The sequence below is a fragment of the Neomonachus schauinslandi genome, chromosome 10 (genome assembly GCF_002201575.2).
Source record: "Neomonachus schauinslandi chromosome 10, ASM220157v2, whole genome shotgun sequence".
NCBI lineage: Eukaryota > Metazoa > Chordata > Mammalia > Carnivora > Phocidae > Neomonachus > Neomonachus schauinslandi.
Genome location: NC_058412.1, coordinates 13,986,631 through 14,009,093, shown reverse-complemented (window position 1 = coordinate 14,009,093; position 22,463 = coordinate 13,986,631). Strand labels below are relative to the sequence as shown.

General features: G+C 38.1%; 1 protein-coding gene and 1 non-coding gene across 6 annotated transcripts; both read left to right on the top strand.

Annotated features, from left to right (window-relative positions):
* Window positions 1-2,700: 2,700 nt before the first annotated feature.
* On the top strand, window positions 2,701-22,185 carry NT5C1B (5'-nucleotidase, cytosolic IB). Of its 5 annotated transcripts, none has more exons than XM_021697816.1 (10): window positions 2,701-2,733; window positions 4,680-4,768; window positions 5,127-5,259; window positions 5,869-6,006; window positions 7,876-8,334; window positions 8,637-8,804; window positions 9,956-10,085; window positions 12,920-13,042; window positions 13,449-13,633; window positions 21,853-22,185. In XM_021697816.1, exons 1-10 carry the CDS (start codon window positions 2,701-2,703, stop codon window positions 22,183-22,185), a joined length of 1,791 nt encoding a protein of 596 aa, XP_021553491.1. The 5 variants fall into 5 exon arrangements, with proteins under 5 accessions (XP_021553491.1, XP_021553490.1, XP_021553489.1 ...); XM_021697815.1 differs by having other exon boundaries at window positions 4,680-4,769; window positions 5,077-5,259; XM_021697814.1 differs by having other exon boundaries at window positions 4,680-4,769; window positions 5,077-5,259; window positions 5,869-6,010; window positions 7,874-8,334.
* Window positions 9,463-9,565, top strand: LOC123326069. The gene has a single exon (XR_006540859.1). It is a non-coding gene; the product is annotated as a U6 spliceosomal RNA (small nuclear RNA).
* Window positions 22,186-22,463: the final 278 nt, after the last annotated feature.

The window sequence follows — 22,463 nt, the reverse complement described above, 5'->3', positions numbered from 1 at the left end:
ATCTGGGAAGGGTGCATGACAATGTCAGAACTTTGCAGTGTCTTTGCTTTATTACCAAGGTTGAATTCATGGAGAAACAAATCCAAGACAACAGAAGATATGTTGCTGTGATGGTTAATTTTATGTAAACTGGACTGGGCTAAGGGATGCTCAGACAGCTGGTTAAACATTATTTGGGGTGTGTACATGAGGATGTTTCTGGAAGAGATTAGCATCTGAATCAGTAGACTGGTAAAGAAGATCCACCCTCACCAAGGTGGACAGACATCATCCAACCCACTGAGGGTTCAAACAGAGCAAAAAAGGTGGAGGAAAGGTGAATTCTCTCTCTCTTCTTGAGACAAAACATCCATCTTCTCCTCGTGCCCTCAGACATCAGAGGTCCTGATACTCAGACCTTCAGACCCTGGGGTATAAACCAGTGGTCCCTCAGGTTTTCAGGCCATTGACCTTGGTTTGGGAGTTCACCATTGGCTCTCCTAGTTTTCAGGCCTTCAGATTCAGACTGACTCATATCACTGGTTTTCCTGGTTCTCCAGCTGGCTTAGGGCATATTGTGTGACTTCCTAGCCTTCACAATCACATGAATCAGTTCCCATAATAAATGACTTCTTACATAGCTATATATCTCCTATTGGTTCTGTTTCTCTAGAGAACCCTAACACAGCGGCCAACACGTATGTGTAGTTTTCAGTGCTCAACATCAAGTTAATAATCAGAAGATAATGAAGAAAAACAAATCAGGAAATCTGAAAAAAATACAAATTTAATATCAACCTCAGCACTCAGAACAAAATGATATATTTAAATCTCAGTACATAAAATAATTTAAAACACTCATGAGGCTCATATTCTATCCTAGGCTGTGTGTTATGGGAAAAAACCAATAATCAAGGAACTTATTGAATATATGGATGCTGATTTACATGGAAGAGTCATGGAAAGACCAGAAGCAAAAGCCAATCTTGGCTGTAGACTAGAAGGACCAGTCAGAAACCAAAGACTCTTTCATTCCCTCATCTCTGCAAAATCTTCTTCCTGTGTTTTATAGAACACAAGTCTCAGAGCTCTCCAGCTTTTGTTCCTAACTGCTACTCTAACTTCCCGCTTCCAGTCTGCCCTCCTTGCTCTTTCTCCACAAGTAGGCCTAGAGTTTAGGATATGGGAAGAATCACCAAACTGACATTTGATTAATTATATATGTATATGAACAATAAGTATTTTTAAACTTCTGTTCCTATAACCAGATTGCATTGGAGATTGGAAATTTCTATTTGAACTCTCTAGTATAGATACAGCAGAATTATGAATAAAACAGTAATAGTTAATATTTATTAATCACTTATAAATACCAGGCACTGTCTTAAGTACTTCATACTAGCTCAACCATCACATTTGATGTCGATACCATAATTTTCTCCATGTTGTAAATATGGAAATTGAGATTTAGGAAGATTAAACACACTTGTTCAGGATCACAGCGAGATATTGGCAGGGGCTGGATGCAGGGGACCAGTGGAGAAAGAATTCAAACCCAGGTCCTCTAAACTTGAGCCTGCATGTTTCACTTTCTGGAAGACCCCTTGGAGAACTGTGCTTAAAGCTGTCAAAAACTTCTGATTTTCAAACAAAGTTATCAACTCCAATTAAAAGAGGTGGAAATCTGCCTTAGTTTGTGATGGTTTGACCAACTCAGGCTTGTATGTGAGTCTCTTATCTAAAGCTTGGGTAAAGATAAAATCAGAGCCATAAAATGTATTACATTAGTAGACTCTGTAAACCAGAGCTGGGGGCTGGATTTTACATATTTTCTGTGTGTATACAAGAGGGACAAATGTGTGTTTAAAAGTTCAAGGATGGGGCAAATGGCAAGGAAGGCAGTGAAAGTATCATTCTACTACACTGTATCTGGCCATAGGGAGAATGCTTTGAATTTGTGACATAGAAATGGCCTTGGCATTGTGAAAGAAACATCCAACATTAAAGCTAAAAATAAGTCTAAACTCCATGTCTAGAATGAAATCTCAGCTGTCAAAAATAGTCCTCAGATTGCAAAAAGTTCTCCAAAATCTGTCAGGATGAACAATAATAAATGATTGGGTCCACAAATGAGTTTACCATTTATTTTGGCACGGCCAGAAAATGTACAGCCACAGTGGGGTTTATATGATGAGTAATATAGTAATGTTTAAAAAGAAAGAAGCAGTAATATTGATATTGCTTCATATTAAACATTTTAACATTGTTTAGACATCATTTCCTAAAAACTCTAAGAATGGTTATGAGTGGATATACTCAAATATGAAGAAATACTATTGCTTTTTTTTTTTTTAAGATTTTTTTATTTATTTGACAGAGAAAGACACAGCGAGAGAGGGAACCCAAGCAGGGGGAGTGGGAGAGGGAGAAGCAGGCTTCCGGCGGAGCAGGGAGCCTGATGCGGGGCTCGATCCCAGGACCCTGGGATCATGACCTGAGCCGAAGGCAGACGCTTAACGACTGAGCCACCCAGGCGCCCCATATTGCTTTTTTTTTAATAGTCACATATTAAGAGTCAGTTTGTTACTATGGAATCACATATGATGTCATAAATTTGACATTCTAAATGCAAACCAAGGCAGAGCAACAGAAACAACAGGAAATGGAGCTGGGGAGAGGAAAACCTGCATAACAACAAAAGAAATTCAGGACTTAAAAGAAATGAGTCAAACATCTCTGAAACAGAAAAAGAAGGTGAGTGTATTGAATGTCCTAGAATCTTGCCAAAGAGCTAAGGAAATGTAGACATCAACAAATGTAGATATCATTACCTCTGGGAATGTTCTGCAACAATTAAATCACTTCAGATAATGACTACATGTGGAGTAAAGGGAAGGAAAAGAAAGAATATGAAGAATGAAGAAAAATGAGATTAAAGCATTCAGAATCAGTCAATCTAATAATTCAGCATTTGTATGCTCATATGTTAGTGACAAGAGGTGAAAACACTGTTGCTATCTTTGGAGAATGCACAACCTAGTAGGAAAGAGAATACATAAACAAAGTACAATTCAGTGCTCAGTAAAAGTATGTACAAAGACACAGGCAATACAAAGGAATGTTTAACTCTGGGAACTTCTCCCAGGTCATACTGAGCTGGACTTTGAAGAACATTAAAGAGAAGAGGCGGTTAGAAGGAAATAGGGTGATATGTAGGCAAATGCAGGCATTTAGCACAAGCGAACATAGAGATAAAAGTGTACCGTGGAGCGCAAGTTGGAGGTAGACAGGATACACCATGAGACTCTTGGTCTGTAAAACCAGTACCCAGAAATGAAGCATAATTATATTTATGTTTTATAAGTATCACTTTAAATAGAGGGGGTCGATGGATCTAGAAGTTGGGAGGATATGAGGTTATGAAATCTAATCAAAAGTCTACAATTCTAAGAATGCAGGCCCATAATGATCTGAGATCTGGAACAAGGCGATGATAATAGGGATGGAGAAAAGGGATTGAGTTTCAAATCTCTTTTGCAGTTATAAGTGACAGGATTTTATGGTTACGATGTAGGGAGTGGCTGGAAGGATTTTAGTATCTAGTTCTAGGACCACACAGCTCTGCAGTCATAGACTCAATCATCCAACAAACGCTAATACAAAAAGAGTATTATGCACAGACTGCTCCTGAGCACATTGGTCTAAGCTAGAAGATGAGCTCTTAAAACAGAAATAACACTAATCTTGATCGCAGTATAGCTACCGAATTAGCATGAAACAATACAAATAATGCTCCAATACAATGGTATTTCCCGCAATCGAAAATGAACATATTTGAATAGTGTCCATGACACGAATCATCTCCCTGTGCCCTCCTACATAGCCTTCCCTATTAGTTTACTCATGAGAAACCTCCTTTCACTCTAGCTGGTATGAATAATTAGAAAATATGTACAGAAGGCAGGACTGTCAATGGATCTGCACAGGATTAAGAACCTTGATTTTAAAAATCAAGCTAATATTCGTGAGACTTAGATCCACAGAAGATTGGAGTTAGGGTTTATTAAGAAAACAAACAAAAGAAGTTTCAATTCTACATGGCCAAAGGAAAAGTTCCTTAAGTATCAACCTTCAGAGCAGTAGAGAAAATAAGTTATTCTGTGTGAGCAGTTTCACATTTAAATGAAAATCCTGCTGAGCTCTGGAAAATTTTCCCATAGCATTTCGCCTGATATTTTTTTTAATGATAAATGCCTCATGCATTAAATCTATAAACCAACAAATTTCTATATTAAAAATTATTTAGGGGCACCTGAGTGAATCAGTCGTTAGGCATCTGCCTTCGGCTCAGGTCACGATCCCAGGGTCCTGGGATTGAGCCTCGCATTGGGCTTCCTGTTCAGCGGGAAGACTGCTTCTCCCTCTCCCACTCCCCCTGCTTGTGTTCCCTCTCCCACTGTGTCTCTCTCTGTCAAATAAATAAATAAAATCTTTTTAAAAAATTGTTTATATAGTTCTCTGATGTTATTTTTATTAATGTCTGTAGAACAGAGGGAAAATGTCTAAAATTTATATACATATAATTTTTTTATATTGGCAAAGAGACAAATTCTAATTTTTATTCACCCTTTTATTCCCAAACTCAAGGTTTCTAATGCTCCTGAGATTAATTAATAAACATTCTTTGTTTCCATATTAAGAATGAGACTGGATCGAGGAACTCAAAAGACAGCCTAGACACAGAGAAAAGAAAGGATTCTGAGAAATCAGGAGTTCGTCTGAGCACTCAGGTGAGCTGACCTCTTTAGAGTTGGCAAGAGAACTAAAGAGCAGAAAGTACAACAGAAAATTTAAGGGGGCAGGAAAGTTCTGGGAGAGAAGACTGAGCTGCCAAGATTTCTACTAAGGGATACCTAATGTCCTCATGGAGAGGTTAAGGACAAACTAGGAGAAGCTGGTCCCTGCCTTCCCCACCAGTATACATCCCCACAGTCATCTTCTCTGCTCAGCCTATGGGAGGAGACTGGTCTATGTTCAGATCAGGGAGGGAAGGGGAGTCTGGCCATCGCATTGACCATTTTCTGCACAATCTTTCAGATGAGGCGTGCAGTCAATCCGAATCACTTGCTGAGATGTTGCCCCATGCGAGGTCACTCGTCGTGTAGACGCTGCCTTTGTGCAGCTGAGGGAACAGTACCTCTTGGCCCCTGCCGCACAATACGTATTTATATTCACATGTGCCTGTTGTGGGAGCAGGGCCGGCAGATCACCATGATCAGGGTGAGCAGAGATCAAACTACTGATTTTGGAGGGGAACCACAGGCAATCTGGGTGAGGGGAAGGATATGGGGAATAGAAACTTCCACTTGCCTCTCCATAGTGTCTTCCAATCTGATTCCTCCCAAAGGAAATGCTAGAGTGCTCTACTCCCCCTTAGGCAGCTGCTTGGGAGCCCTGGTGCAGCCTCACTTAGGTGGTGGCCGCCCTCATCTTTGTAGTGTGCTCAAAAATGGTAAATATGTCATCTTAGCTTCAGCTAACAGGCTTAACCTTAAGGGAAGAAGTGGGGAAAAGGTCAGAAAAATGGTCAACTCTACCATGTTCCATAAAAGAAGGGTCACAGGTGAAAAAATATGAGACATCAGATTTGTTTCTTAGTTTTGGATTCTCTTCCAGGTGGATCTCCATTTTTTGTTCATCACAGAATTTAGGATTGGGCCAGAGCTAGAATAGTACATAAGGGTCAATGTTGAATTAAGGTCATATAGGACAGGGACCTTCTCATTGGGTTCTGCTATGTTTAGCTTGAAATGGTTGTTTTGTAGGCACAGGCATGGCAGGAGTGGGTGGTGGGGTATTACACCCCTGGGTCTCTTCTTTCCTCCAAAGGGATCACAGGAATTATCACTGCCAAAGACTGATTCTCGAGGGTACCTTGTGCGAAATCAGTGGTCCCGAACTTCACGAAGCCCATCCACGAGAGGTCCATCAATAGACGAACCCAGAAGCAAGAGCGCCAGTCTTAAGGTAGAGATGGAAGATGAAATGAAGGAGAACATGATATAATAATGATGATGATAATAATAATAATAGTTAACATTTACTTATGCTTTCTATGTGCCAGGCCCTGTTCTATGTACTTTACATGTGTTAGCTAAATCAGTCATCATTAAAACAAACAAAAAGACAAACCCATAAGCCCCATTCTACAGTTGAGAAAATTGAAACACAGAGTAATTTGCCTAAGATCTCACATTAATAACACTAATTGAGGCAGATTAAAACCCAGGGTCACTAAGTCTATAAGCTGTACACTAACTTAATGATTAAGCCCTTTGACTTCTCCATCCTTCCTTCATTTATTCAACAACTATTTACTGAATAATCAAGCCTTAGAAGACAGGATGGACCGTGTTTATAGCAGCAATGTCCACAATAGCCAAACTATGGAAAGAGCCCACATGTCCATCAACAGATGAATAGATAAAGAAAATGTGGTACATATCTACAACGGAATACTACTCAACCATCAAAAAAATGAAATCTTGCCATTTGCAATGACGTGGATAGAACTAAAGGGTACTATGTTAAGCAAAATAAGTCAATTAGAGAGAAACAATTATCATATGATCTCACTCATATGTGGAATTTAAGAAACAAAACAGAGGATCATAGGGGAAGGGAGGGAAAAATAAAACAAGATGAGATCCGAGAGGGAGACAAACCATAAGAGACTCTTAATCATAGGAAACAAACTGAGGGTTGCTGGAGGGGAGAAGGGTAGGGGGATGGTTTAACTGGATGATGGACATTAAGGAGAGCTCATGATGTAAAGAGCACTGGGGATTATATAAGACTGATGAATCACTGAACTCTATCTCTGAAACTAATAATATACTATATGTTAATTAATTGGATTTAAACTAAAAAAAAAGAAGAAGAAGGGGTGGAAAAATCAACAAAGTAGATAAATTGTTGAAAAGTATTAGATTGTGTGGTGCTTTGGTCCCTTAACTAGGCCTGGCCCCATGAGAGGAAAATGTTAGTTTTGAGATTAAGTTTTTGGATGCAGAGAGAAAGTGACACAGACCTCGCCACTGGGAGAACACGTATCTCTGTGAAAAGGGGCTCAATAGTCTAACCAAGAATATGCCTTTTGAAATACGTGAAACAATCATGAAAACTGAAATATAGATGCCTAATAATTTATTGCACACCTTAGTAAAGGTATTTTTCTCTAGAATCCTTCCTTTTTATTTAGGAAGAGGATTCCCTCCAAATGAGCTCCACTGGCACACAGAGTTCTGAAGGCAATGGGAAGATACTTGGTTCTCCAGTCTACCAACCTTCCCAGCAATCACTGCATTAATCACAGGAGAAATGTAGAAAGAGATACCTCTAGGTGTTTTGTAGAGTCTGCTGGTGGGAACATCTGGTCTAGTTGTTCATAGAGTTAACTGGAGGTCACAGATGAAGGCAGTGGTAAGCAAGGACCTTTACTCAAGCCCTCCATCCTACCTGGAGGTCTCTGAGAAAGTATAAGGGAAGCAAGCAACAGTACTTTGCAAACTACAGGCCAGCTGCCTAAGGGTAAGGAAGAAGACCTGTGCCCTATCAACTCCAGAAAAAAAAAAAAAAAAGTGTGAGGTGCTGATGGGGGAAGGTAGGGGAAAATAAAATAGGCCTATCTCTGTGTCCGTGTAACAGAAATATACAATAACTGGGGCCCTGAAACATCTGAGCCCCTTCGAGCCCTACTGAAAGGAGCTATGATGAACCAGGATCCAACTAAGGGCTAAGAATGGAACAGAGGGAAGGGGAAGGCTTCTTGACTCCTGCTGGACAGAGATGGGGACAGCTGAGCATCTAACTCAGACTCCCACTTTCTTGCTCCAGCTCCCCAGTAGCTCCACGACCTCCCGGACTTCATCCACCTCCCCCAGCCAGCAAGAGTCCCTGAAGCAGCTGTCAGAGCAGCCCTCGCCGCCCACGCCACCTTTGCCTTCCACTCCACCCATGCCTCTCGACTCGCGTCCTCCCACCCCGCCGGAGCCCTATAGCTCTTCCCCGCGCAGCACCAAGACGCTCGAGAATCCCGAAGCCTGGGCTCATGGCATCGTGCGGGATATCCGGGACTCCACGCAGCAACGGGATTACCCGCGCACGCCCCCCAGCGAATGGAAGTCCTACAGCCGGCGCAGATCGACCTACTCCTCCCCGCTAGACCGGGACTGTCTGTCGGAACTGCCCCGGCAGCATCAGCAACGGGAAGAAGAGGAGGACGACGAGGAAGCCTACTGGGCCTCCGTGAAAACTCTATATGAGAAGATCCCGAGCTGCTCCCGCCCCCGACCGGTGAGCAGGGCCCACCGACCTGGTACTGGAAACTCCCCTCCGTGCAACTCTGCAAACCTAAGTCTCCCCCAGCCTCCCTTCTCTCCAATGTGTAGTGAAGTCCTGCCCAGACCCCCGCTTCTCCCCTACCCCTGCAGCCTCAGGAGTTGGGAGGGAATACCAGCCCTTGGCTGTCTCCAACATCCCAGCGCTCCAAGCGGGGCCTAGATGTTTTCTTCCCACCTTGCCCTGGCATACGCCCCTTTTCTGATCCCTTTGGTCTGTGTGACTGACCATCCTCCCATTGGCGCCCCTCTCTGCAGCCCAAACCCAAGAATGCCATCACCATCGCTGTGTCATCCCGGGCGCTTTTCAACATGGTGGATGGCAGGAAAATCTACGAGGAAGAGGGTCTAGAAAAGTACATGGAATATCAACTCAACAACGAAAATGTCATCCTGACCCCAGGGCCCGCGTTCCGCTTTGTTAAGGTACCCTGCAAAACTCTGTTTGGAATGTCAGGACCCTGGATGGAGACGGAAGGACCCAGGCAGACCCTTGGGATCTCATCCAGTTTCCCTTATATTTCCCGGTCCCCCCATTGTAATTCTTGCCCTTTTCAAGTTGACCTCAGGCCAGCTTATGCTTCCATGGGAGGCTCCCAGACTAGTGAGGAAGGGCCTCCAGTTCTAGATTTGGGATGTTGAGAAGGCGCTCAGTGGAGTTCTAATCATGACACCTGTAAGAAACACCTTTGTTCCCTTCCTAGGAGTGGTAACTGGAAGCAATAATGAGTTTACAGTCCCAGCAGTAGAAACAAAATGCCTCATTAAAATGAGATGAAATTCACTTGAGATGCTTTTGCCCCAAACATAACATATTAAGAAGATCAAGATGATCTTGTTGGCACTGGGGGGAGGGGGCATGATTTTAATAGAAAAAGTAAGGTTCTCTTAACTTACACTGAAATGTATAGCACTTATAACACTGATACTCTATATAACTTATACAAATGTTATACAATAACATAACCAGGCAGAAAAAAATGACACCTACAAGTCGTGAGTAGAAAGTACTTATGGGGCATGGTAGAAGCATGGAGGAAGCCGCTAACCTATTCTAAAGACTCATATTTAAAAAATAGACAAAGTGCATTGGTAGCACATATCCTAAAATTGGAACAATACAGAGACCATTAGCATGACTCCTGTGCAAGGATAACATGCTAATTCATGAAGCGTTCTATATTCCGTATTTTCACAAGAAATAATGATCACCCAATGATCAAGAAAGAAAAGCAGATTTTAGGAATAAAAAAAAAAAAATAGACAAGCTAGAAAGTGCTGGCCTGATCCTTCTCTCTACCTGCCCCACAGAGAGAATTCTAGAAAACCAAATGTCATAACAATTTTCAACAAACATTGCCTATCCATTCAGCAAACATTAACGAGGTCCTGTATAAAAGAGGCTGGAAATAGAGAAATGAATGGCATAACCCTGCCTTAAAAGAGCCATAGTCCCTCAGTGAAGAGTCTCCAGAGTTTGAATTTGACACCAATGATGTCGTTTCTCTCCAGACTCCAGACTCCAACGGCCACCTTGCCTGGTCCTCTTTACATGTGCTTATGTTTGTAACCTGCAGGCACTGCAGCATGTCAATGCTAGACTCCGTGAGCTGTATCCTAATGAACAGGACTTATTTGATATTGTACTGATGACTAATAACCATGCCCAAGTGGGAGTGCGGCTTATAAACAGCGTCAATCACTATGGTAAGTAAAATAAATACCATGTGGAAGAACAGCTTGCTGCTCTGGGAGAGGGAAGCCATGTTATTTTGCTGACTGTGACCTAACTAATGCAGTGTCTTTGATACTGACACCCCCCTTCTGCGTGAGGAATGTTTATTTGCCCATGTCAGAGAAAGAGAGGCCATGTTCATTTTTAACTTTAGCACAGAGTTAGGCCCAAAGCTCTGGACTTAACTTGTCAAGTGTGAATTTCAAAGTCTTAATCCCAGCTCCTGCAATATACTTCTCTGTTTTATGTTTTTCACTTCTGAACTTGACTTCAAGAAGCCATCCACCCAGAGGCTTTCTCTGTGTGATCAAACTTCTTGCTCACCACAGATCTGTGTTTAAGGTTTATGGGTTTTCACCTTTCCTTTCCACTCCTACAATCTGATTCTCCCTGACTGCTCTCCCTACACATCAAATCCATACCCATGTCAGCATAATTGTCTTTGTTCCTTTACATGGAAATTTTGACTGACTCTAGTCTCCTCACAGCATTTCCATCAGTGTGTTGGATTCTTTAAGAGAAAATCCCCAATTTCCTGTTATGGAATTCCATGACTTATTATTTGGGGACCTTTAGACTATTTTCTAAGTGACCTATCCAGGCTTATGAGTATGTCAAGTCAAAGTAAGGTTGAACTTTGGCATATTTAAATTCAAGGTTTAAAGTGGGCATGCTTATAAATAAACAAGATGAATTACAACTTATGAGTTTTACATTATCCTAATTATAAAGCTGATGTCTGAGGGGCGCTTGAGTGGCTCAGTCAGTTAGGCATCTGCCTTCGGCTCACGTCATGATCCCAGGGTCCCGGGATTAAGTCCTGAGCAAGGAGCCTGCTTCTCCCTCTCCTTCTGCTGCTCCCCCTGCTTGTGTTCTCTCTCTCTCTGTCAAATAAATAAATAAAATCTTTTAAAATTAAGAAAAAGGCTAATGTCTGAGACATACTTTAAAAAAAGGTTTGTCTTTCAAAAAAAGCAGCTTTTCATAGTGTTATGACATGGAAAGAGAACACAGATAAAAGGTTTAGCATAGATGAGTAGCATAATCACTCAGTAAACAGCAGCCATTATATTTTACAACACACAATCTTGCGCAATTTAGTAGGTGACTTAGGTCTATCTATCCCTCACCAAACTGGGCCCAACAAGGCTAGCAGCGTAAGGAAGCACAGTTATCTTCCTGTCAATTCTGCTAATGAGTTGATTGAGCTCCATCTTCTCATGCAGCCTTATTCATGGAATAACAGCCTTTCACCTGGAAGAGTTAGTTGGTTGCTTCCCTTCTCTGGGTGTTGAAGGCAATTTGTATCTCCCTCTGCTGTGGCCTGTTACATTATCATTCTCTGTCTTACATGCCTGACTGCTCAGTGGACTGTGATCTCCTTAAGAAGTGGGAAGATGTTTTAACTCTTTCTGAAGTCCCCAATGCCACCAAATAATTTCTGATCATATATTAATATTAATTTATAATATTATTTAAGGGCTTGTGGAATACACTTTTGTGACACTTATGTCCAATGTTGGCTTTAGTGAAAAACTGAAAGTATTTCGTTAATACCATAGCAAACACTTCCACCCCAATTGTTGATGGACCCTACCTACTCTGTGGGTCCATACAGAGGAAAAACAACTGACTAGACTCAAAATTCTGCTTTATATCATGTGCAGCTACCCAGTTTATTATGAATCTAAAAACACTTTGAATGGGTATATACTATTTATATGCATAATGTTATACTTTATTTAACTGCTCTCAAAACAGTGTTCTGCTTTTACAAATTATCCTGAACTGAGACCTTTCCACATAAATCTTTATCAGAGTTTCAGATTATTCCCTTAGAATAAAACTAACAAAAAGATCAAAAGGTATAAACCAGTTACATTTCTTGATACATATTGTCAAATTACTTTCTAGGTAGTTTGTACCAATTTATACTTTCATCCAAAGTGAAAATGGGTGCCTATTTTACAAAACTTTCCCCAATATCTAGCATTTGTTTTTAATTGTTGTTGATTTGAAAGACATTTAATGGTATTTTAATATTTAGTCTCCTAAATAATTACTTTTAAAATTTCAAGTCAGGGGACACCTGGGTGGCTCAGTCGGTTAAGCAGCGGCTCTTGGTTTTGGCTCCGGTCATGATTTGGGGGTCATGGGATCAAGCCCCGACTCAAGCTAGGAGTCTGCCTGAGGATTCTCTCTCCCTTTCCCTCTGCCCCTCCCCCACCCCCCTGCTAATGGTTGCTTTCTCTCTCTTTCAAATAAATAAATCTTTAAAAATAAATAAATAAATACAATTTCAAGTCAAGAAAAAAACAATTTCAGACCTGTTGTTGTTTTTAGAAAACAGTTTAAATTCTAGCACTGCTTGTCATTACTATTATACTGTTCCTGAAGAAATACAGAAATGGTACTTAAAATAGAGTCACACATTAACTATCTCTTTCAACAAGTGAATAGCCACAAGGTTGAATTAAAAGAACTCTGTCTAGTCTAGACAAGAGTCAATGTGAATCAGTGGGCTTAGACAAGTCTTTATGTCTCAGTTTCCTTTTCTGTAATGATGATAACAATGCCTATCATACAGTTGTTGGGAGAGCAAATTGGCATGGTCTATGTGGACATACTTAATAAAAAATAGCTTTTTTATATATAACATAGCAATTTTTCAATATTAGTGCTACAAAGGTAATTCTAAAACCTCAATAAGCACTCAATTATTACTAAGATAATTTTGGTTTACATTTACAGTAAGTATATTGTCTTTAGTCTCTGACATAACAAAGTCTTTCTTGCCCAATAATAGGCTTATTAATTGACCGCTTCTGTCTGACTGGTGGAAAAAGCCCCATTGGCTATTTGAAGGCATATCTTACCAACTTGTATCTTTCTGCAGATTCTGAAAAAGTACAAGAAGCAATACAAGAAGGTATTCATTTGGTTTTATCCCTCAAATTAATAAAGAGGTTCATTGGGCTTCATATATGATTATGTGGCTTATGTCTTTGTTAAATTTTCTGCTAAGGTGATTCCACAAGTAGCAGCCCCTAAATCTGTCTTTAGAGCTTTGACCTTCTTGGAGGTGGACATTCTCAGTGATTGTCCTACATCCCATTTTACACTTTCCCATCCATTATAGACATGGAGGCAGTGTGTAAACAATTGTTTTGAGATGTGTGGTTATAAAGAGCAATTGAGTCATCAGGTTACATAGGGAAAAAAAAAATATTTCAAGGTCTGGGAGGACCTTTTTTTTTTCTTTTTTTAATCATTAAAATGGTAGAAGAAACTGATGCCCCTGAGAAGAGTATTAATAAATCTCCATGGTCTGCCAGGGATCGCCTCTGCAACAATGTTTGATGGAGCCAAAGACATGGCTTACTGTGACACACAGCTCCGTGTGGCCTTTGATGGGGATGCCGTCCTCTTCTCTGACGAATCTGAACATATTGCCAAGGAGCACGGGCTGGACAAATTCTTTCAACATGAAACAATGTTTGAGAATAAGCCTCTTGCTCAGGTAGGTTCAGTGAGTTCTAATTAATTTTCATCTACTTATTTTCCAACATATAGATATACATATTTTAAATTATTTTAGGCAGCCACTCTTCATTTCTTATCCTTTATACTTTGCTCCCTTTCATGAACTCCTCATTTTGAAACATATACTGCCAACTTGGGTTTTTGTTTGTTTTGTTTTGTTTTGTTTTAGCATTCTTTTATCTATCCTTTTTGGAAGTGTTCCTATGATCTTCTCATGATAATGAGTTCACCTCCAAATTACAAGTGATAGAAGTAATATGGCTTACCAGTAAGCTATTTCTACATAATAAGTTCTCAGAATAGTAAAGTGATTTCCAATAGGTCAGTAAACATTTGTGGACCTCTCTGCCCATAAACCTCAAACTCACTAACAGCATTACTTAACTGAGAAAATTTGCACAAATGAGAGCTCAAATTAAATCAAAATAATGAGCCTCAAAAAAGTTCAAGCTATGAACACCTAATCAAAATGAAACTGAATATTTAGGTTTTTTGGAATCAATCCATGAACTGAAGTGTTAAAGTCACAGTATAAAATGAACAAAACTTACAACTTCTGAACCAAAGGAAATTTGAAACATCAAAATATTCTCCAAACTGAATCTGAACTGATAGATTATTTAGTTTTAATCTAAGAATTTTACCAAAGAATTGGTCTTTTTTCTCAGCTCTTCTTGAACATAAGATAAACTTAACCAACTGAGCCACCCAGGCGCCCAAACATAAGATAAACTTAAATGTTGTTATTTTTATTAGACTTATAAAAGTATAAATAGAAAACAGAAAGCTGAAGAGTTTCACTAACTCACCTCATGTTACAGCAAGTGATATTTAAACTGTGTGTGTGTGTGTGTGTGTGTGTGTTTTAATCAGAACTGTTGAGGTGTAATTTATATATAGTAAAATTCATAATTTTTAGTGGATGCTTCTAAGAGTTTTGACAAGTGTATACAGTTATGAAACCATTACCAAACTCAAAATACTCATTATACTCACAAAATTCCCTCATGTCTCTTTGTAGCCATCCTACCCTGCTATCTCCAGGATCTATCCCCTACTAATCTGAGTTCTGTCCCTATAGTTTTGCCTTTTCTGGATGTCACATAAATGGAACTACACAGGATACAATCTTTTGAATCTGACTTCTTTCATTTAACATAATGTATTTGAGATACATCCATATCATTCCATGTATTAGTAGTGTCTGTTCCTTTTTATTGTTGAGTCTCTTCTATGGATGTACCACATTTTCTTTATCCATTTACTTGTTGGAGGATATTTAGGTTGTTTCCAATTTTTGGCATTTATAAGTAAAGCCATTTTAAGCATTTGCATACAGGGTTCTGTGTAAACTTAAGATCTGATTTCTCTTGGATAAATACCTAGGAGTAGGATTACTAGGTCACATGATATATGTGTCACTAGGTCATATATTTAACTTTATAAGATACTTCCAAAGTATTTTCCCAAGTGACCAGACCACTTTGCATTCTGAATAGCACTATACATGAGATTTTGTTGCTCTGTATTTTGTACTGGTAAGTTGTTTTTAGTTTGGTTCTTTTAAGTTGTTCTAGTGGTTATATAATGGTATCTCATTGTGGTTTTAATTTGCATTTCTCTAGTGACAAATGACGTTGAACATGTTATCAGGTGTTTATCTGCCATCATTTGTACTCTTCGGCAAATATATCTGTTCAAATCTCTTGCTCATTTGTATTGGGTTTATTATTGAAGTTTGAGAGTTCTTAACATATTCTGGATAGAAGTCCTTTATCAGATGTGTTTTGCAAATAAAAAGCATGTCTTTTTATTCTTTTTATATCTTTCAGTGTATTTTGATGAACAGAAACTTATAATTTTGATGAAGTTCAATTTGTCAGTTAATTCTTTTATGAATTGTGCTTTTAATGTCATATCTAAAAACCGTCAAAGTCACATAAATTTCCTATGTTTTTGTACAAAATTTTATAATTTTAGTGTTTTTTAAGGATTATGACCTATTTTAAATTAACTTTTGTTTTTGTGCAAAGTATTGGTTAAGTTCAATTTACTGCTTATGGATATCCTAATTGTTCCAGCATTATTTGTGGAGAAGAATGGCTTTCTATTCCTTTAACATAGGTGTGTATGCTTTTACCAATATCACTCTGTCTTGATTAGTGCAGTTTTATAGTAAGTCTTGAGATCAGGTAGTGTGTGTGAGTCCTTCAAATGTGTTATTTTTCAAAATTCTTTTGGATATTCTGATTCTTTTGCATTTGTATACAGATTTAACAACTAGCTTGTGCATTCCTGGAAAAAAAATCCTGCTGGAATTTTGATTATGATAGTGTTGAATTTTTAGCTTAACCTTGGGGAGGGGGATGTCTTAATATCAAGTCTTTCAGCCCATGGACATGGTATATCTCTCCATTTATTTAGGTCATCTTTGAGTTTTTTCATCAGTGTTTCAAATGTTTTTGTATACAGATATCACACATACTTTGTTAGATTTCTACCTAAGTATTTCATAATTGTTGTGTTATTGTGAATGATATTTTAAATTTTTGATTTTTCCAATCTGTTTGTTGCAATATGCAGAAATACAACTGGTTTTTGCATATCAACTTTGCATTTTATAACTTTGTTAAGTTCACTAGTTAGTATAGTAAATTTTTTGTAGATTATCTGAGATTTTCTCCATAGACAATACTATGAATAAAAACACTTATTTCTATGTTCCCATTCTGTATGTCTTTTAATTATCTTTCCTGCCTTATTACCTTTGCTAGTACATTCAGTACAGTATTCAACAAGAGTCGTAAGAGGACACATCCTCGCCTTGTCCCTGAACTTTGGGGCGGATCATTCACTCTTTGACTACTAAGTATTTATAGAGAATATATTTTGTATGATTTCAGTTCTTTAAATTTGTTGAGGAGTGTTTTATGCCCAGAATATGTCCTATCATGGTGAACATTTCATGTGTACTTGAGAAGAATGTTGATTCTGTGTTGTTGAGTAGTTAAAAATGTCAATTAGCTTAAGTTGACAGTGTATTAGTCAGGTAATATTGCCCAGGTTTTCCAAATTGTCAATGATTTTCTATCTATTTCTATCCACTATTGAGGAGGCAGTGTTGAAGTCTTCAAGTACACTTTGAGGATTAATCTATTTCTCCTTTTAATTATATGCATTTTGCTTCATGTATTTTTAATCCTTTTGCTTACTGCCCAAATATTTAGGATCGTTATATCTTCTTGGTAAAATAATCCCTTTTCATTATGTAATGTCTCTCTGTCTGATAGTCATATAAACACTGCAGCTTTTTGCTTTTTGGTTTGTTTTTTGAACTGGTGTTTGTATTGTATATATTTTCTATAATTTTTACTTTTAACCTATTATGTTTTTACATTTAGATTGTTTCTATATTTAAATTGGCTTTCTTGTAGATTATATATATATACACACATATATATAGTTCATGTTACTTTTTTGGTACAATCTGACAATCTTTGTGTTTTAACTGCTATTTTTAGACCATTTACATTTAATGTGATCATTACTCTGGTTGGATTGAAATCTATCATCTTCCTCCTTTTTTCTATATGTTCCATCTGTTGTTTGTTTTTCCTTTTCTTACGTTTTGCTTTTGGATTTATTGTAGGTACTTTATGTTTCCAGGATTCCATTTTATCTCCACTCCTGACTTATAACTCATTTTAAGTTTTCCAGTGATTACCCTAGGATTGATAACATACCACTTTAAGTAATCACAGTCTATTTTCAAACAATATAATAATGCCACATCATGTATAGTGTAAGAATCTTACAACAGTATACTCTCAACCCCTTCCTCCCATATTTGGTGCTATTGTCACACATTTTATTTTCACCTATTAACTCACAATACCTTGCTATTATTTTTTATTTGACTCAATTATTTAGAATGAATATGGGTAAGATAAAAAATATATCTTTTGTATTCATTTTCATTTTAACCATTTCCAGGGATCTTCATTTCTTTGTGTAAATCCAGCTTTCTCCCTGGTATCATAATCAGTTTGCCAGAAAACCATATTTTAACACTGTATGTAGAACTGATATGCTATTACCAAAAGTTCTGCTTTTCTTTGCCTCAAAAACGCCTTATTCTCCTTCACTTTTGAAAAATATTTTATTTTGACTGGACGTAATTTTTTGCACTTACCATATTTTTATTTTAGCACTTTGAAAATACCCATCCATTATTTTCTGATTTCCATAACAGTCTCCAATCCCACTTCCAGTCATGGAGGGTTTTTTTCTTTCCCTTTCCCCCACAGCAGTGGATCTTTACCTGTGCCCTAGGCGTGACAGTGTTTGAAGCCCTTCTGCTGGCAGTGTGAGACTTTTGTTACTTAGGAAACATGGGGCAAGGTGGAGTTTTAGTCTTTTCTCACAGTGGTAGCTGCTCCTGTCCTCCAGACTGCACTACCAAGGACTGTATTCTCTCATTTCCCATCCTGCCTACAGTCTTTCTCATAAGCAACTAGTAAAGTCCATGAAAAAAAAGCCTGTAAGAGAGTGTTTTGGGTCTGTGACTTTCAGGGCCTCTTTGCTCTCTTATTAGTCCAGATCTGGCCTTTATCAATATGCTTGTTTTTTAATTATCTCAATCTTTCATACTTGCTTATATGGTATCTGATATGGCACCCTCCATTGCTTTGCCAAAGATGTGCCAGTTCTTGAATTCCATATGTCCTTGAAGAGAACCTTAGATTTTCCCTTAGATTTTTTTCTTTACATTTCATGTTAGTCTGTTGTCCTATTACCTATCAGCTCTCTAATGGGCTCAATAAATGTTATTATTTTTTTTTTTAGATTATCTTGGTTTTTCTTTTTTTTTTTTTTAAGATTTTATTTATTTATTTGAGAGAGAGAGAGCACAAGAGGGGGGAGCGGGAGAGGGAAAAGCAGACTCCCTGATGAGCAGGGAGCCTGATGTGGGACTCGATCCCAGGACCCTGGGATCATGACCTGAGCCGAAGGCAGACGCTTAACAACTGAGCCACCCAGGCATCCCAACTTTCAATAATTTCTTTTTTTTTTTTTTAAGATTTTATTTATTTATTTGAGAGAGAGAGAAAGAGAGACAGAGAGCATGAGAGGGAAGAGGGCAGAGGGAGAAGCAGACCCCCTGCTGAGCAGGGAGCCCGATGCGGGACTCGATCCTGGGATTCCAGGATCATGACCTGAGCCGAAGGCAGTCGCTCAACCAACTGAGCCACCCAGGCGCCCTTGGTTTTTCTTTTTAAGATAGGAATATCATCAGTCTTTCCAACTTTTTTTTTTTTAAGATTTTATTTATTTGACAAAGAGAGAGAGACAGCGAGAGAGGGAACACAAGCAGGGGGAGAGGGAGAGGGAGAAGCAGGCTTCCCACCAAGGAGGGAGCCCGATGTGGGGCTCGATCCTCTTTCCAACTTTCTACATCCTAGGCACATTCTAAATGTTTTAAGTCATACAGCTTCTCAAAAAAGTATTTTTTTAGTAACTTTACCTATTTCTATATTTTTATTGACAAATTATATACCTGTACTGCTGCACAAATGTTTAAATTATAAAACATACCCAAAAATAGAAATAAGAAAGCATGATATGGATACCTGGTTTGAGTATGGTGACATAAACAGACTGGTCCCTATTTATTCCCTTTGGAAACTACTCAAAAGCAGCAAGAAGAATTGTATTCCTCTGTGTTTTAAAGCCAAACTAGTCATGAGTTGGGTGACTACTGCCAACAGTCACTATACCCCCTTTGCTGCTGTTGCCAAAAAAAAAAGTTAATAGTTTTTTCACATATATATAGATAGAGATACAGATATTTCACCTTTAAAAAGTGAATTTTATTTGTTTTTTTCCCCTGATATATGCTGACAGAGAAACAGTGATCTAAATAATGTTTAGATCTATACAGACAAATGATCATCTAAATAAGCCATGTTTATTAAAAAACAGTGTGTTTCCTGAACAGCAGGGTGGAAGGGATCTTTTGAATTATGAAATCAAATCAGCTTTAGAATATTATCCTTGACCTTTGCCATAAACCCTCTAATTGTTCCAAGGAAAACCAGTCTGCTTCAGTGATGAGTAATAAAAACAGAACCAGCATAGAATATAAGCAAAGATACTGAGAAAAAGGCAAAGAAGGGAATAATAAGAGATGTAAATCTCTAATAAGAGATGCAGATCTCTCACTAGAAATAGTAGCCAAAGTATAGGTAAAAATTGTGACTAAACATTTACTATAACTTTTAAAAACTTAATAAAGCAAGTCAGGGTCATAAAGTAGAAATGTAAGAATCAGGGGCGAGATAGTAAAAAGTTAAATGGTAGAACTCTGGAAATGAGTAGAATTGAAAAATAAGATTTTAGAGAGAAAAATGACAGAGAATAGATCACAGGTAAAGAAAATCCAACATATGCATAACTGGAATCCCTGAAGAAAAACATCAACATTTTGTTCTGAGGGGAGGAGGAGAGGGTTGTATGTGGTAAATACAAAGACGCAAATGCATATAAAAACATAAACCAGAAAACATCATAAATTGTCAGAGATTTTAATGCATACATTAAACTATTAAAAGAAATTGAACAAAATGACCATCATGAAGACATGCCCTACTAAAATTTTTTGACATCAAAGATGAGGTAATTCTTTGGGCAGCCTTCACATATGAGTGGGGAAAAAAATCAAGCTGTCCTCAGTCTTTTCCACAGCAGCACTCAATAGCAAAAGACAGTGGAGTACTACTTATAAAAAAATCTAATAAAATGGAAAGAAAATCTAAATCACAGATTCTATATGCAGCTAAAATTTCATTTAGGTAAAAAGAAAACAGATCAACAGTTGAAAATATCAGGGATTGTTATTTCCATAAGCTTTTCTTGAGAAAACTAGAAGACAACATTTTGGCCAATATGTAGAAGACTACAAACACAAAGGGACAAATAGCACAGAATATATTTAATCACAGAACTAAAACTAAAACAATTGTAGGGAATAGGGTGGCAGAAAAGAAAGCGCACATTATGTGTTCTAACAATGGAGAAATTACATAACTAATGAAACCTGGGAAAATGTGGAGGAAAAAGACCTAAGGAAGAGTAAGTATGTTGATATCTTCAGTTATAATAAGTGATCAAAGGATAAGATGTAAAGGTGATAAACAGAAATATAAGAATCTTTAATAATGAAAATATAAACACTGAGAAAGAGGAAACAAGTAAAATTGGATGGTTGCAGAAGAAATCGAGGATAAGAGAGAGGTGAGTAAGTACTGTAATTTCATTATTTCTCACTGTAAAAAATAATAGATCCTGGATTTTTTTTAAAAAAGGGACTAACAGTACTATAAAAAGTTATAGTCACAAAGGTAACCAACAGAAGGAAATAATACAAACCTTCCTAAATCTTAGACGAAGCACACATACACACATGCACAAAGGAAAAAAAAACACCCAATGAACAATCCTTTAAAATATTTAAACAAGGAAAATGCAATAAAAATCATAAGAAAGAACCATTATCACATATATTTGTAATACCAATAAATTTAAATGGCCTAAAACTCAACTTTGTTTTAAAAATTAAGACTTCCAGATTGGAACACATAGCAGAATCCAAATCTTGCTCTATTCCAGAGAAACAGCTAAAACTAAGTGTTCAGAAGGGTTGAAGATAAAAGTAAGTGTGAAGATACACAGGTAATTGTAAATATAAGACAAGGCTAGATTCGAGCCAAGAAGGCACTGAACTAGATAAAGGAGTATACTTCATAATATTAAAGTGTGCAATTCACAAAAAGAAAACTAAAATAGTTCTTTTGGTGATTAACCAAACTTTATTTAGAGTATCCCATTTAGCCATGGATAATTTATGTCTGTTGCCCTTTTACTTTTTATAGAAACTTTCACTCTTAAAACATCAATGTTTAGATAATAAATTATATGGTCATCCTACATTTATTCTAGGAATGCAAGGATAGTTCCATACAAGGAAATACACTCACATAAATGCAAGGAGTTTCAGGACTGTTCCATTGGCCTTAGAATACGGCATGTCTAATGCAGTACTATAACTTTTTATAACCTCTTATAAGCCTCTGCCTTTTCAGCATTCACTTCCTTTAGCTCACTGGATCACAGCTGTGACATATGTTCCTTTTACAGGGTCCCTTAAAAGGCTTTCTGGAAGATTTAGGCAGACTGCAAAAGAAGTTTTATGCCAAAGACGAACGGTTACTTTGCCCTATCAGAACCTACCTGGTTACAGCCAGGAGTGCAGCCAGTTCAGGCGCCCGAGTGCTGAAAACCCTTCGCCGCTGGGGTCTAGAGATAGACGAAGCTCTTTTCCTTGCTGGAGCCCCCAAAGGTCCCATTTTGGTGAAGATAAGGCCCCACATTTTCTTTGATGACCACATGTTCCACATTGAAGCGGCACAGAAGTTCGGCACCATCACAGCTCATGTACCTTATGGCATTAGTCAAAAAATGAACAATTAGGGATGGGGAAGAGAAATAAAGCAGTAAGTCTGGTATTACAGAAGCCACTTCTTGTGGATCTCTAGGGTAATTACATAGGTATTTCAGAAGACTGGGCCAGAACTTAGTTCATTTGGAAAGGTTTCCTCTTGTTCCTCTTGAAAACGTTTTGAACCCTCAAGTTACCTTCAAGCTACTTCTCTGTGAGCTGTTGAACACAACTCACCTACCCTTGTGTGTAAGTCATACTAATGACTCTTTAGGATAAGCTTATAACTAGGATGCTTGAATGCGGAAAG

Excerpts from the sequence above, each read along its gene's own strand:
- NT5C1B (XM_021697813.1), top strand. The coding sequence starts at position 2,701 with ATGAGTCAAACATCTCTGAAACAGAAAAAGAAG. Across the intron at positions 8,335-8,636 it reads GCTGCTCCCGCCCCCGACCG|CCCAAACCCAAGAATGCCAT; the intron begins GTGAGCAGGGCC and ends CCCTCTCTGCAG. Across the intron at positions 13,634-21,852 it reads AGAATAAGCCTCTTGCTCAG|GGTCCCTTAAAAGGCTTTCT; the intron begins GTAGGTTCAGTG and ends TTCCTTTTACAG.